General features: G+C 38.1%; 1 protein-coding gene across 1 annotated transcript; it reads left to right on the top strand.

The window, feature by feature from the left end:
• The first annotated feature begins 10,281 nt into the window (after positions 1 to 10,281).
• LOC131636573 (uncharacterized) lies at positions 10,282 to 13,049 on the top strand. The gene is made up of 3 exons (XM_058907181.1): positions 10,282 to 11,470; positions 11,558 to 12,502; positions 12,585 to 13,049. Exons 1-3 carry the CDS (start codon positions 11,417 to 11,419, stop codon positions 13,047 to 13,049), a joined length of 1,464 nt encoding a protein of 487 aa, XP_058763164.1. The 5' UTR covers positions 10,282 to 11,416.
• The last annotated feature ends 404 nt before the right edge of the window (positions 13,050 to 13,453 follow it).

Raw genomic sequence — 13,453 nt, 5'->3', positions numbered from 1 at the left:
GAAGTAGCTTCAGATTTTCTTGGATGCGTGCCCCTGATTATTTTGGCATCCTTGAGAGGTTCTCGGAATCTTGACTTGATTGCCCCAGATTGTTTGGACAAATAGTTTGAAACCCACTTGAGGTGTATGCCTTTGATTGTTTGGCTTTTGAGAGATTCTTATAATCTTGACTGGATTGCCCCAGATTGGTTGGGCAAAGCATGCCATGCCCCTTGTATACGTAGGATACATTGCTTCTCGGCGTAATCTTGTCTGTCGGGATAACTTTCAGTCATTAGTTGTACCCTGTGCAAGTTCTTTCTGATGCTAACATTTGAAATTATGTAGCAGAATATGTTTAATAATGAATTCATGAGATGCAATGCATACGTTTGTCTTGAATTTTTGAAAAACCTTTAAAACATGAGATGCAAAAACACGACACTTGTAAAAAAATGATATTTGCAATAATGTTTGTAAGAATGAAATACCGACTCCTCGTTTTTGGTAAACCTTAAGGAGTCAGGATACCTTTTTTTTTGGTGACAGTATGCTTTCGAACTAACCATGCTTCAATTAGGACTTTCAAGGGTTGTAACGTGGCTTGGTTCACGGTTTAAGAAACAAAGGATAAAGGCTCAAAGTTTATTTATCCCCACCCCTCTTCGTGATGATCTTCAGTCCTAAACTCAGTAAATTCGGCTTATGCATTCAGGTTCCAAGAGACTTTTGGATTTGCGCCTTTGATAATGATGGTGGTTCACACGCAAAGAGAACTTTTGAGATGACAATCAGTTCTTCCTTTTGGTAGTCACAACATTGTGTTGTTCAGGATTTTATTGACTTCTCTTTTTTCATCTTTTTGATATCCCTAACTTTTGCCTGAACTGTCTATTTTGAGCTTACAGTCAGCGGGATGCCTTGATTTTTGCCTAAGTCTTCTTTTTGATTTTTGACTTAGCAGGCTTTTCTTTGTATATATGTTTTCTCATTTTTTCTTTTTGAAATATATTGACTGCCTTGATTGATGAACCATCATTGGCTTTTGATTGGCATCTCCAAAACTTCTCTGATGTGTGTGGTTGAACGTTTGTGATTGAAACCTTTGTTGAAAGGTGTACTGAATGATTCTCTTAAAATAGAATGCACAGCTAAATTAACTGAGAACTACCATGCCCCAGGTTATGATCAAGGGTTTTGAATTTTTCAAGAAAGAAACTTCTACTTCTTAGGCTCAAAGGGGTTGACGAGGGATTAACATCCTTATATCTCCACTATTTAGGAATTGAAACAATGCCTGTACATCGTCAGCATAGTCCGTTCAAAAGCATATTGTATGAGGTTGCGGTATCGTTTTCGTCATCCTCCCTCAAAAGGTATACGACTTTAGCAAGAGTTGAATAAACACAAAACGTATGCAAAGTAAATACGCAATTTAAAATGAGTGATAACGAAATAATGTATTCAAGACAAACAGATGCAATGCACTGATGATAATTATTAAAACAGATAATGTCTATCATAAGTCGAATGTTTAAACAAACAGAATAGAAATTTGCAAACAAAAGTAAATCTAATGATCTAAAAAGTTCATCCATCTAGCCATTCATAGTATTAGCAATCTTGTTGTGATTAGGCATGGGAGCAGTGATCACATTAGGAGTTGCAGGAGTGTCGAACTCAATTTCGCCAGCGTCGATCATATCTTGGATCTTGTTCTTCAACGGCCAACAATTCTCTGTGTCATGTCCAGGACTATTAGAATGATATGCGCATCTCGCATTGGGCTTGTAACTAGGAGCAGAGGTGTTAGGATTCTTAGGAGGATCCCTAAGGGTGATCAAATTTGCCTTTAGCAGATGTTGTAAAGCTTGAGCTAGCGACGTGTTGATCTTTGTGAATTGACGTCTGGGTGTATCTTGTTTGTTTTGACGACCTTGTTGAGGCGTCGGTGTGGAGCTCAGAACTGCCCCAATAGATTGATCAGGTTTTACGCTTTTCTGCCCATACACAGCATAGGAATCTGACCTCCCATTGAAATGCTTCCTTGTAGTACTTGAGGATGTAGCTACTTGAATCTTACCACTTCGGATGCCATTCTCGACACGTTCCCCAGTCAGTATAAGCTCAGTGAACCCAGATGACGAACTCCCCAGCAAATGACTATAGAAAGGGCCAGTCAATGTATTCATAAACATATCTACCAGCTCTCTATCAGTCAAGGAAGGTTTGACTCTTCCAGCTAGATCTCTCCATTTTTGAGCATATTCTTTGAAACTTTCATTAGAGCCCATGAACATGCTTTGTAGTTGCATGCAAGTTGGTGCGAGGTCGGAATTGTATCGATATTGTTGGTAGAAGGCACCCATCAAATCCTCCCAGGTACTGATGTTAGCACTTTCCAATTGATAGTACCATTCGAGTTGAGTTCCAGATAAGCTTTCTTGAAAGAAATGGATCCAGAGCCTCTTATCAGCAGTGTGAGGCTGAATCTTCCTTACATAAGACCTCAAGTGTAGTTTAGGACAAGAGACTCCATCATACTTAGCAAAGGCGGGAGTTTTGAATTTTGGAGGAATAACGACCCCAGGAACAAGTCCAAGTTCTTCAAAATCCAGCCCAGGTATCTTCTGAATTTCCACGCTTCTCAGGCGCTCTTCTAACATCTTGTATTTGTCATCGGGATGTTCGTCCTCATGGTAATAGTCCTCTTCTTCTTCAGAGAGTTTGGCAGAATCGTGGTTACTTTTTGCATCAGTTTTGATACTAGCATCATCATCTTGCTCATCCTCATCACTTTCTTCGGAGGCTTCAGCATCCCTGAGTTGCAAGATCGGTCTAAGCTTTTTCACCTGAGTCTTCTTACCCTTCTTTTTCTTCTTTTTAGTCAGCATGGCTTTCAGCTCTTCTTGCCCCTTGGACAAATTCAGAATCAAGGCTTGGAACTCAGTGTTTTGAGCTTGGAGATCCTTAACTGATTGTTCGAGATTCATGATGCTGAAATAAACAGCGAGGAAGGATGAGAAATCCATCATAGGAAACCTGTTATGCGATGTTATGAATGCAAATGAAATGTTTTCAAGGATCTTTAGGAATCTAGTTAGCAACATTAGAAAATGAGTTGGTCACGTCTTTGTTTGAAGGATTCTAAATTTTGTCTTTGAACGTCCTTCTTTGAGAATCAAGCTCACCATATCGAGTGGGTCATCGCCTCTAATTCGGGATACTTTTGAATTTGAAAATGCATGGCTAGAGGAAAATAAATCCTCTTGCCCCTTGATGGGTACTGTGTCTTTGAATTGGAAGGTATGTGGCCAGAGGAAAATAAATCCTCTTGCCCCTTGATTGGGGAATCAACCTTTGATAGAGGTACCTGAAATTGTGCGCCCTAAACCCCTAAGATCCTTGAAAGGATTAAATCATGTTATGTTTATGATGTCATGATGTCATGAGTGTTATGCGAATGCAATATGTTAGACTTAGTGTGAGATGGTAAGGACAAAGAAGTCCTTTCAACAAAACCTGCGGGGAAACGAAGGTTAGTAGCAAACACAAACAAGTCACACAAGTCACACAATTGCCTTAAGGGTAGGCTTGCATGAAGTTCATAGGTATATACCCTTCTTCCTTTCGTTTAGTTGGTTCAACCTGTCCTAAAAAGTAACCAGGTTCTATGGTGCTCATATCCCTGATCTTTCTCGTGGGCATTGTCTCAACATAGCACTCAATCGGCCAGCCAAAAGCATCCCTTGAGTCCAATCTCAATGAGTGTAGCATCGAGTATCAACCGGCTTCAGTCAGGAATCCGAAGCCAGCCATCTCGCTACTTCTTATAAGCCAAAGTCAAGTTTGACTAAGGTTCTAAGGGCGAATTAGTGCTCATGACACCACGCGGTAGCCAAATGTCTCCTCGATCAAATTCAAGGGCCATCAGGACAAACCAAAGTGTCACACTAACGGTGGCTACCAGTTCAACCATAACGATACATGTCGTACAGTCTCCCTGATCTCACGCCACATACCTAAGGTACTCAGATCCGGGTTAGGATCTTTCACACAACAGAATACCCAAAACAGCCCTGCAAAAGTAAAGCAAGCAAAAAAACAATAGAAAACATTTAAGTGAATCCTAAACCTTTAAGGTAACCCCTCTTAATCGAAATATCCCCAGCAGAGTCGCCAGTTCTGTAATACGGTGAACTGACTTTTTATCAATCGGAATGTCGCGGTAAGCAAGAGTCGCCACCGACTTTTATTTTATCCAAACAAATTCGGAAAGGCAAAAAGAAACAGAAAAAAACCTTTTTAAAGAAATCTAAGTTCGGGGGGTAATTTATGCAAAGGGAAGGTGTAAGGCACCCTTTGCATCCATGGTTTTCCATGGGCTCTTAATTGCTTTGCTTGCTCGTTTGTTTAGAAAAAGTAGATGAAAAAGATAGGGACTTTAGCTTGTGAATAAGCGTTGCCCTTTTGAAAAATTATGAGAAAGAATATAATAAAAAGGTTTGAGCATTGCAAGGCAATTAGGGGCAATTACCTTAAACTCAGATGATAGGTCTCTTTTTGCCTTTCAGAATGAAAGGGTCTATCCTTGCCATAAGAGGGCAGGAAGCCTTTCGTTTGGAGATTGAAGGGTCATCGAAGCATCCTTTGCCATAAGACTGTCCCATGCCATAGAAGGGCAGGTAGTCTAAGGCAAGGATCAGAATAAGCCATCTTCGTAGGCAGCCAGAAGATACCTCAACCTTTTTTCGTAGGCAACATCCGAGGGTCGAGGTCATTTGTGTATCGAAGGCAGCATCATTAGGGTCGTGACCTTTTTATCGAGGCAACATGGCTGAGGTATCCTCGAATTCGAGGGACATGGCTTATTCTGCAAAAACACAAAGGCAACAGGCAACAAGGCAACAGGCAACAGAGAGGGTTACCCAAAAAGCGTGCGTGTGTGTATCAATCACGTGATTCAATTCAAATTATATTATCTTGTAAATTAATGATTCTAGGTCAATTACAATCTTGCACTCCCTAAATTACTAACCACGCAGTACATAATAATATAAAGCAATAAAGGGGAAGGGGGAAAATGAAACCAGCGGAGGAGAGGGGATTTGTAACCAGCGGATATAAAATAATAGGTCTGAACAAGTAATAATTAAATAGGGTCGAGGTTTTAGGGTTACCGACTATTCGAGCTTTGGCAATCGGCGAACCCTGGAAAGAAAGAAACATGGCAAACAACAATAAAAAAGGGGTGAGTGCATTGTCAAGTTCGACGGCAAAGGGATTAACCCTAAAACCATAAAGGATAAATAAATATAAAAAATAATAGTTAAAAAGTGAGGGTACTTAGCTCTGATTTGATCTGATATGGTTAATAGGGCGCCTTTAAGGTTGATCCTGAAAAAGGCAAGGCAGAAGGGATGAAATGCAGGGCAAACCCTAGATTTAACGGAAACCAAATAGACTTTAAGAAAAAGAATAAATAAGGTACTTAGCTTCGAGTCTTGATCGGGCGCGTTGTCGGAGTGAACCATGTTGGTAACCCTGAAAAGACATAGAAAACAGAAGTATCTAGTGTATGGCATGACCTTCGTAAACCCTAATTAGGGTACGAAAAATGAGAAAATAATTTAATTAATTATTGGTCTGACGACCTAATTAATTAAATCGAGTTGAAAAAAAAGAATAAAATTGAATGTGAAATATATTTTTTAGGAATTTTGTGGAGCTTAAATAAAATAAATATGAATTTAAAAAGTATTTTAATAATTAAATTAAATTAAATAACTATTATTATAAATAATATATATATAAATATCTATTAAATGTTATCAAATATAAATATACTTATAAATTTTTTATATAATTTACATATATGTATGTATAGAATAAAACAAATTATTTATATATATTAAAAAGAAAATAAGAAAAGGGGCTATATAATTAAAAGTAAAAAAAATTATGAAAATCTTAACTTTTGATTCGGTGCTGCTCATCCATGATGGTTCATGATGCACCCTCGTTTTAGTACGCGTTGGATTGGAAAGGAGGACGATCGGACGGCTGCGATGATGAGGGCATACGACAATACGTGGATAGAGGCGCATAGGATTCATCATCTCCACTTACACGCGCGCGCGCCAAAACCTGTTTGAAACCGGCCAATGGAGTGCTGCCACGGTATCATCTTCTTCGCTGAAAAATCTGAAACACGTAGCTACGAATTTGCTACGACTCGGTTTCGTAGCGAATCAAATCTGCAAAACGAAAATCTTGTACACACAATATAAACTTGGCGCGACCTCATGGGCGTGATCGTCCAGGTCTCAGGAGTTCAGTAGTGCTAATTATTAGCCCTAATTTTACCTAATAGGGGAAACCCCAATTTCGAGCTTGAAGAACCCTACAATGGCGTTAGGCTCAGATCGACACATAAACACAATTCAGTTTCCAGAATTCATCAGAACATCATTCTAAACACAGATATGCAATTAAAAACTATGAATGATGCATATATTTGGTGAATCGAGTTAAAAGAAAACTGAACAAACCGAGGGCCTTGGGGGTTGATTCTGGAGGTGTTTCTTGCGTGCACCTTTTGGAAAAGCTTCAGTGAGCTTCAAGGAATGTATTGAGGACAATAGAAAACCTTGAATCGGCCTCCAACCCCGAATTGGTATTTGAAACTTTCTTGAGTTTTTGTGCTCGGATTTTGTTCTCTTGAGGCTGCAAAACGTGAACCCTTGTGCTATGGCCTTGTTCAGAATATATAGAGGAGGATTAGGTTAACAAAATATGATCAAATCCTTATTGAATCTTTGATTGAATGTGGAGAAAATTGGATTGGAAATATGCCATGAAATCTTTCTAATTTTGCCTTAATTGAATCAATCTCTTCCCAATTTTAATATGCACGAAATTATATTGGTTTTGGGATATTATTGACAATTGAATTGACCCAAATTGATTCTATAAACCAAATCTTTGATTTTCTATTGAATTACTTAATTTTAATCATTTTTTAAATGAATAAAAATTAATAATAAATCAAATAGATCACACAATTTCGTGGCCATAGGTTTATGGGCTCTCAATGTCATGAGGAACAAGTTTGGATCTTAACAATATAGGCCCATTAGCAAGAAATTCAAAATTCCTCCACACTTTTCCCTCCAAAATAGTCCAACTTCGACAAGATGTATCTCCCTCAATTTTTGAGGTATGGAGGTGTTCTAGGACTTTTTAGAAACCTCAGAGAGTCCTCTAACCAGTGTCTTTGGTCTCATATCAAAATCATTTTCCATGTTCATTTTATGTTCTTTTGAAAAAAGTGTCTTTTTGTTGACTTTTGAGAAGGACCTATAATGTATGAAGCCATATCTCTTAGATTATTGACCTATGAGCTTTGATTCTTGGACCATTGGATAGAGGAATGAATTCCCTTCACAATGAGCTTTGGTGGGAATTTTTCTGATGAAGTATGAATATTTGGTGAATTTTCAAAGTTTGGTTGACTTTTTCAGTTCATGCCCAAAATAGTAACTTTTGACTTTTGACTTTTCTGATCTTTCTTTGCATCATCATGATCAACCCCTGATCAAATGATGATTTTAGGGTTATGAGAATGTTGTTGACCAAATATCTTGAGTTTTGACTGTATAATGACTGTTTTGCCCTTGGGAGTCGACTGTTGACCTAATCAGGATTTGAGGGACTAAATTTGCTCTATTTGACTTGAAACTTTATATGGAGATACTTTGGGATGTTAGTGACCCTATGGAACCACCTTGAGCCATTGATTCAATGATTTTCCTCTGAATTATTCAAACCCTAGTTTAGAACTTCTGTGTGGGAGACTGTGTTTTGGAGCTTTGTCTTTTGATTTGGTTTTGTGTATGAAAAATAGCATGGGCAAATTTTGGGTATGACAAAAACCAATGTTGTGAACAGGGACGAACATGTAGAAGAAGAAGTTATTGAAGATGGCAAGGTACGAATTTTAGGGTTTGTCATTATTTTAGGGTTTAACAAATTTTAGGTTTTGTCATCATTTTAGGGTTTAACAAATTTTTCATTTCCTTAAAATTTTTCAAAATATGCATTTAATCAGTGTTGTTTTCAATCATGGAGGGGAATTTGTGAGCATGGGTGACGGGGATATGATATACAGGGGTGGGGTAACGACACATGTATCTGACATTCACATTGACAACTTTACCATGATTTGCGTTAACAAGTTGTTGAATGAGTGGGGTTACAGTGAAGGCACATTTAGGGTATGGACAAAGGTTGTTGAAATTGATCCCAACTTTTTCCAAATTAGGAAAGATGATGACTGCTATGATGTGTAACACCCTTCTAAACCCCCGCGGAAATATAATATAATCAGAGTAATAACACATCAAGGATGCTACAATTATTAAAATAAATAAAAATATCAAGTCGATTGTCATGCTTTATTAGGAATTAACCAATATCAAACATGTGTTTAGCACAGCGGAACTTAATTCAACAGTATTAGGAAACATCTCCACACAAATACTCAATACATAAATCCATAGCCAAAATGGCAACAATGTATAACAAAAAACGCTAAGACTAATCGATCCCAGTGTTACAATCAGAGCATGACTCGACACGAACTACGGGCTAGCCTACAAGCTATCTTCACCCAATCAAGACGCCGCTACATCCTTAATCTGAAATCATCAAAGTAAGGGTGAGTTTCATTCGAATTAATAACCATTATACAATTATAAGCAATAAAATCTCATAGCAATTATCATCCATCCAACATACATACAGTCGGAAATTGTTACAATAAGCAAGCATCAATTCAACAATATTTGGCCATCGGCCCACAACTCTTCATTCCATCAAATAATCAAGTTATATTAACAATAACTCCTTAATACATCAATCATGTAAACACACCAAGGCATAACACTGGATCTCATCCAATCATGTTATAACCAATGCATATGATTCAACTGACACTATGCATGTGGTACCAAAATTCGTGAATCACATTCACAGGACTTCTCTCTTTGATACTGCCCTCTAGTCGCTCACACCCCACATGGGCACACGACTACTGCCTCATCGCTCACACCCCACATGGGCACACGATGACTTCCCGCTAATCTCCGCACAATGGGAATTAGCCTTCCAATGCAAATGATTTATGAATAATGCACACATGACACATACTTACATCATCATACATCATCATCATCATTCCGGTGCTTAACATCGCTTATCACCTCGTACCAATAACGTCACAACAAGTATGTACATGTATAGGCATCATTCAATCATTCACATACGTTCATCAACAATTAAACCGAGTTTTAAAAATAAAGTCGGCTACTGCCCATTTTATCACTTTATCAAATAAAGCACCTAATTAGCTTCTCAACGCCCAAAACGGCACATAAATCGGATACTCGGATCAAAAGTTATGGTTTGGTAAAAATAAAACATTTTTAGAAAATATGCTGCAGAACCCGGGTTGTCCCTACGTGGGAACCGGTTCCTGGCAGCTTCCCAAACCTCGTTTCTGATTTTTACTATGGGGAACCGGGTTGTCCCTACATGGGAACCGGTTCCCAGCTACCCAGAATCCACACGCTCTGTTTTTTATAAGGGGGAACCGGTTCGTCCCACATGGGAACCGGTTCCTACGTACTTGCACAGCAAAATTCACCATTTTGACAGCATTTACCCTATCCCATTTCCCCAATTTCAGGTACATACGAACATACACACAATTATCATTGATTTTCACACAATTACACATTTCAAACAAGTTATTGACATGTATTAACATCATATATCACAAGTATCAACAGAATCATGTCAATTCATACTAGATTATCAAAACCTAACAAAATTCCCAACCCGACACGTACGATTGAATTACACGATAATCCTAATCAATCTTACCGCCTACAATCGCATAAGGATCACTAACCCGAAGAATCCCCCCTTACCTCAGAGTCGAATCTTCGAAGGTCTTCTTCTCCTTTGGCCCTTCTCTCTTTCACGTGTTCTTCCTTTCTCAGAGTCTGTCTCCTTTTCTTCTCCTCCTCTTTTCCCAATTCCTTTTATTTTATGAAAAATAAAATAAAATATTATAATGGGCTTGCTTAGTTAACACCCCCTCTTCTGCTAACCACCACTCAAGCCCAAACCAATATTTCACCATTTTCCACAAAATTCCCAAAATTATTAATTCTAATAATTTAATTAAAAATAATAATTAAACTAATAAACAAGAATTAACGGGGTGTTACATGATGTAGCTGCATTTTCTTATGTCAATGAAGTAGAGGGTGTCATGTATGTAGAGCACGATGTAGTAGATGTCTCATTTTCAGTTGTTAGTCCTAGATGTGTTAATGAAATAGATGTTCAGGATCATAGTGATGAAGAAGGAGTGGAAGGATTAGGAGATAGTGAGGATGAACGTGCAACTGGGTTGGATGATGGGTTTGAAGGTGTAGATGTGTCTGTACCTAGGAAGGAAGCTCCTTCCCTATCAGATGTTATGAGGGGTTCATAAAAGAAAGAAATGGAAGATGGAGATGAATATGTTACTGATGAGTTGGACAGCTCAGACCCTGATTTATCAGATGAGGACAAAGGTCACAAGTTTGAAAAGTTTAAAAAGGAGCATTTCAATAAGAATTTTAAATTTGAGTGGGGTATGGAATTTAATTCCCTTGATGAGTTTAGAGAAGCTATACGTGAGTGGTCAGTATTAAATGGTAGGGAAATAAAGTTTGTGAAAAACGAGAGCTACAGGGTTAGGGTGGAATGTAGGGCCAAGTGTGGGTTTTTAATACTTTGTTCAAAGGTGGGCCACAAACATACTTTTGCTATAAAAACAATAGTTGATAAGCACACATGTGCTAGGGTTCTAGACAATAGATCTGCAAGCTCAAGGTGGGTGGCCAAAGCTGTTGTAAAAAAGATGCAAACATCACAAAGTGTTAGGATTACTGACATTATTCAAGACTTGAGGCAGAATTTTTCTGTGGGCATCACTGTTGCAAGGGCATGGAAGGCAAAGCTCATAGCCAAGAGGATACTTGAGGGAGATGCAGATAGGCAATATGCTGATTTGAGGAGGTATGCATCTGTGCTACATAGAGTTAACCCTGGAAATACTGTGAGTATCACTGTCAACAGACCTAGTCCATCCATACAACCAAGATTTGGATCCTTTTACTTTTGTTTTGATGGTTGAAAAAAGGGGTTCACTAATGGCTGCAGACCCTTCATTGGGGTAGATGGGTGTCACTTGAAAACAAAATATGGTGGTCAGTTGCTAATTGCTGTGGGTAGGGACCCCAATGACCAGTATTTCCCTCTAGCATTTGGAGTTGTTGAAATAGAGAACAAGGAAACTTGGAAATGGTTTATTGATTTGCTGATGGGTGACATTGGGCAGGACAACAGATATGTGTTTATATCTGACCAACAAAAGGTTAGTGCTATAGTTATGTGTCTTTATGTTTTTTGTGTTTTTTGTTGATTGTGAAAAATAATATGTCTTTGAGTTTGTTGATTTTAGGGACTGGTTTCAGTTTTTGAAGACATGGGTGAAAGGGTGGAACACAGACTGTGTTTGAGACATCTATATGCTAACTTCAAAAAGAAATTTGGTGGAGGAGCATTGATAAGGGACTTGATGATGGGGGCAGCAAAAGCAACATACTACCAAGGATGGCTGACCAAGATGAATGAGTTAAAAGAACTTGATCCAAAGGCATGGAGTTGGCTTATGGGAGTTCAACCAAAAAGCTGGTGTAAGCATGCTTTTAATTTTTTCCCAAAATGTGATGTTCTAATGAACAACATTTCTGAATCTTTCAATGCAACAATATTAGATGCTAGGGATAAGCCAATTCTGACCATGTGTGAATGGATCAGAAAGTATTTAATGAATAGGTGCTCAACATCTGCTTTGAAGTTAGAAAAATGGCCACATAAGGTCATGCCCATACCTAGGAAAAGATTAGACAAGGAGGTTGCATTGAGTGCTCATTGGCTGCCTACTTGGGCAATGAATGAACAGTTTCAGGTCACACATTCTTTCAATACCCAAGAGTTTATAGTGGATATTTCAAAAAAGTCATGCAGTTGTAACTTTTGGGAGCTGGTGGGCATTCCCTGTAGGCATGATGTAGCAGCATTAGGATTTAGACAACAAAATCCTGAGGATTTTGTGGATGAGTGTTACTCTAGAGAGAGGTATAAGTTGTGTTATAATTATGCTATTAGTCCCACTAATGGCCAGGATATGTGGTCTGAAGTAGAATCGGATGAATTGTTGCCACCAATCTTTAAAAAGGGTCCAGGGAGGCCTAGAAAGCTCAGGATTAGAGAGACTGGTGAAGATGGGGCTAGAAGAAGGTTGCCAGGAGTCTCTTACAGATGTACAACATGTGATAAGTTTGGGCATAATGCACAGACTTGTAAAAGCTCAGTTCAGGATAAAAATGCTCTCAAGAGAAAGGTATGATGTAGAAACCAAATTTGTTGTTAATGTCTGAATATTGATACTAGTAATTCTAACTGATAACTTTGCTTTTTGATAGAAAAAAGTGAAGACAACTGAATCAACTGAAACAACTCAGCATGCAGATGGTGAAGGTTCTACTCAAAATGCTGTAAACCATGATGAAACGCAGGCAAGTGTAGTTTTCCCTACTGATGCAACACAGGCAAGTGAAGTTGTCCCTACTGATGCAACACAGGCAAGTGAAGTTATCCCAACTGATCCAGCTCAGACTGACTATTTTGATGTAATTTCTGATGATATCATAACAAGCCTACCAGACATCACCACTGCACAGAATTACAAAGAGGCCACCAAGAAAAAGAAAGCAGTGAAAGAGCTCAAGCCAATGAGAAAGAGGTCAAGTGAAAGAATCAAGATAAATTGGTTTAAAAAACCAAAACCATTTACAGGGCCAGGTTCCAATAGTGACCAACCAATGTCATTGACAGATGAAGAGGAGGGTAGTGGATCAAAGAAATCAAACAAGAAAGCAAAGAAATAGAATCTTGTCTCTTTATGTTTTGTCTCATGTTTTATGTTAACTGTAAGACAATGTTATGTTTTGTGTAAGTTTATGGTGTTTTGAACAAGTGAATCTTGACTGATCTTTGAGTGTTGTAAGTTTTGGGCATGTTTTGAACAAGTTAATGGTGTTTTATGTAAGTTAATGTACTGACAGTTTAAGACTTAATGTCTTGATTAATATGAAGAACATTTTGTGCTCATAACCTGTTTACAATTTATTTTCTGGTGCACATTTAATTCATTACACCTTATAAACAAAACAATGAGATAGTTTAATACATCTAAAGCCATCAATTGTAAACAATTTTCCATTAATTCATTTGAAGTTTACATAATTTTCCCATCACAAGACTACAACAAATTAAATAAAGCATACTATAA

This window comes from Vicia villosa, unplaced genomic scaffold, assembly GCF_029867415.1.
Source record: "Vicia villosa cultivar HV-30 ecotype Madison, WI unplaced genomic scaffold, Vvil1.0 ctg.001790F_1_1, whole genome shotgun sequence".
Lineage (NCBI taxonomy): Eukaryota > Viridiplantae > Streptophyta > Magnoliopsida > Fabales > Fabaceae > Vicia > Vicia villosa.
The sequence above is the reverse complement of the archived record's forward strand: the minus strand, read 5'-3'. Positions and strand labels throughout refer to the sequence as shown.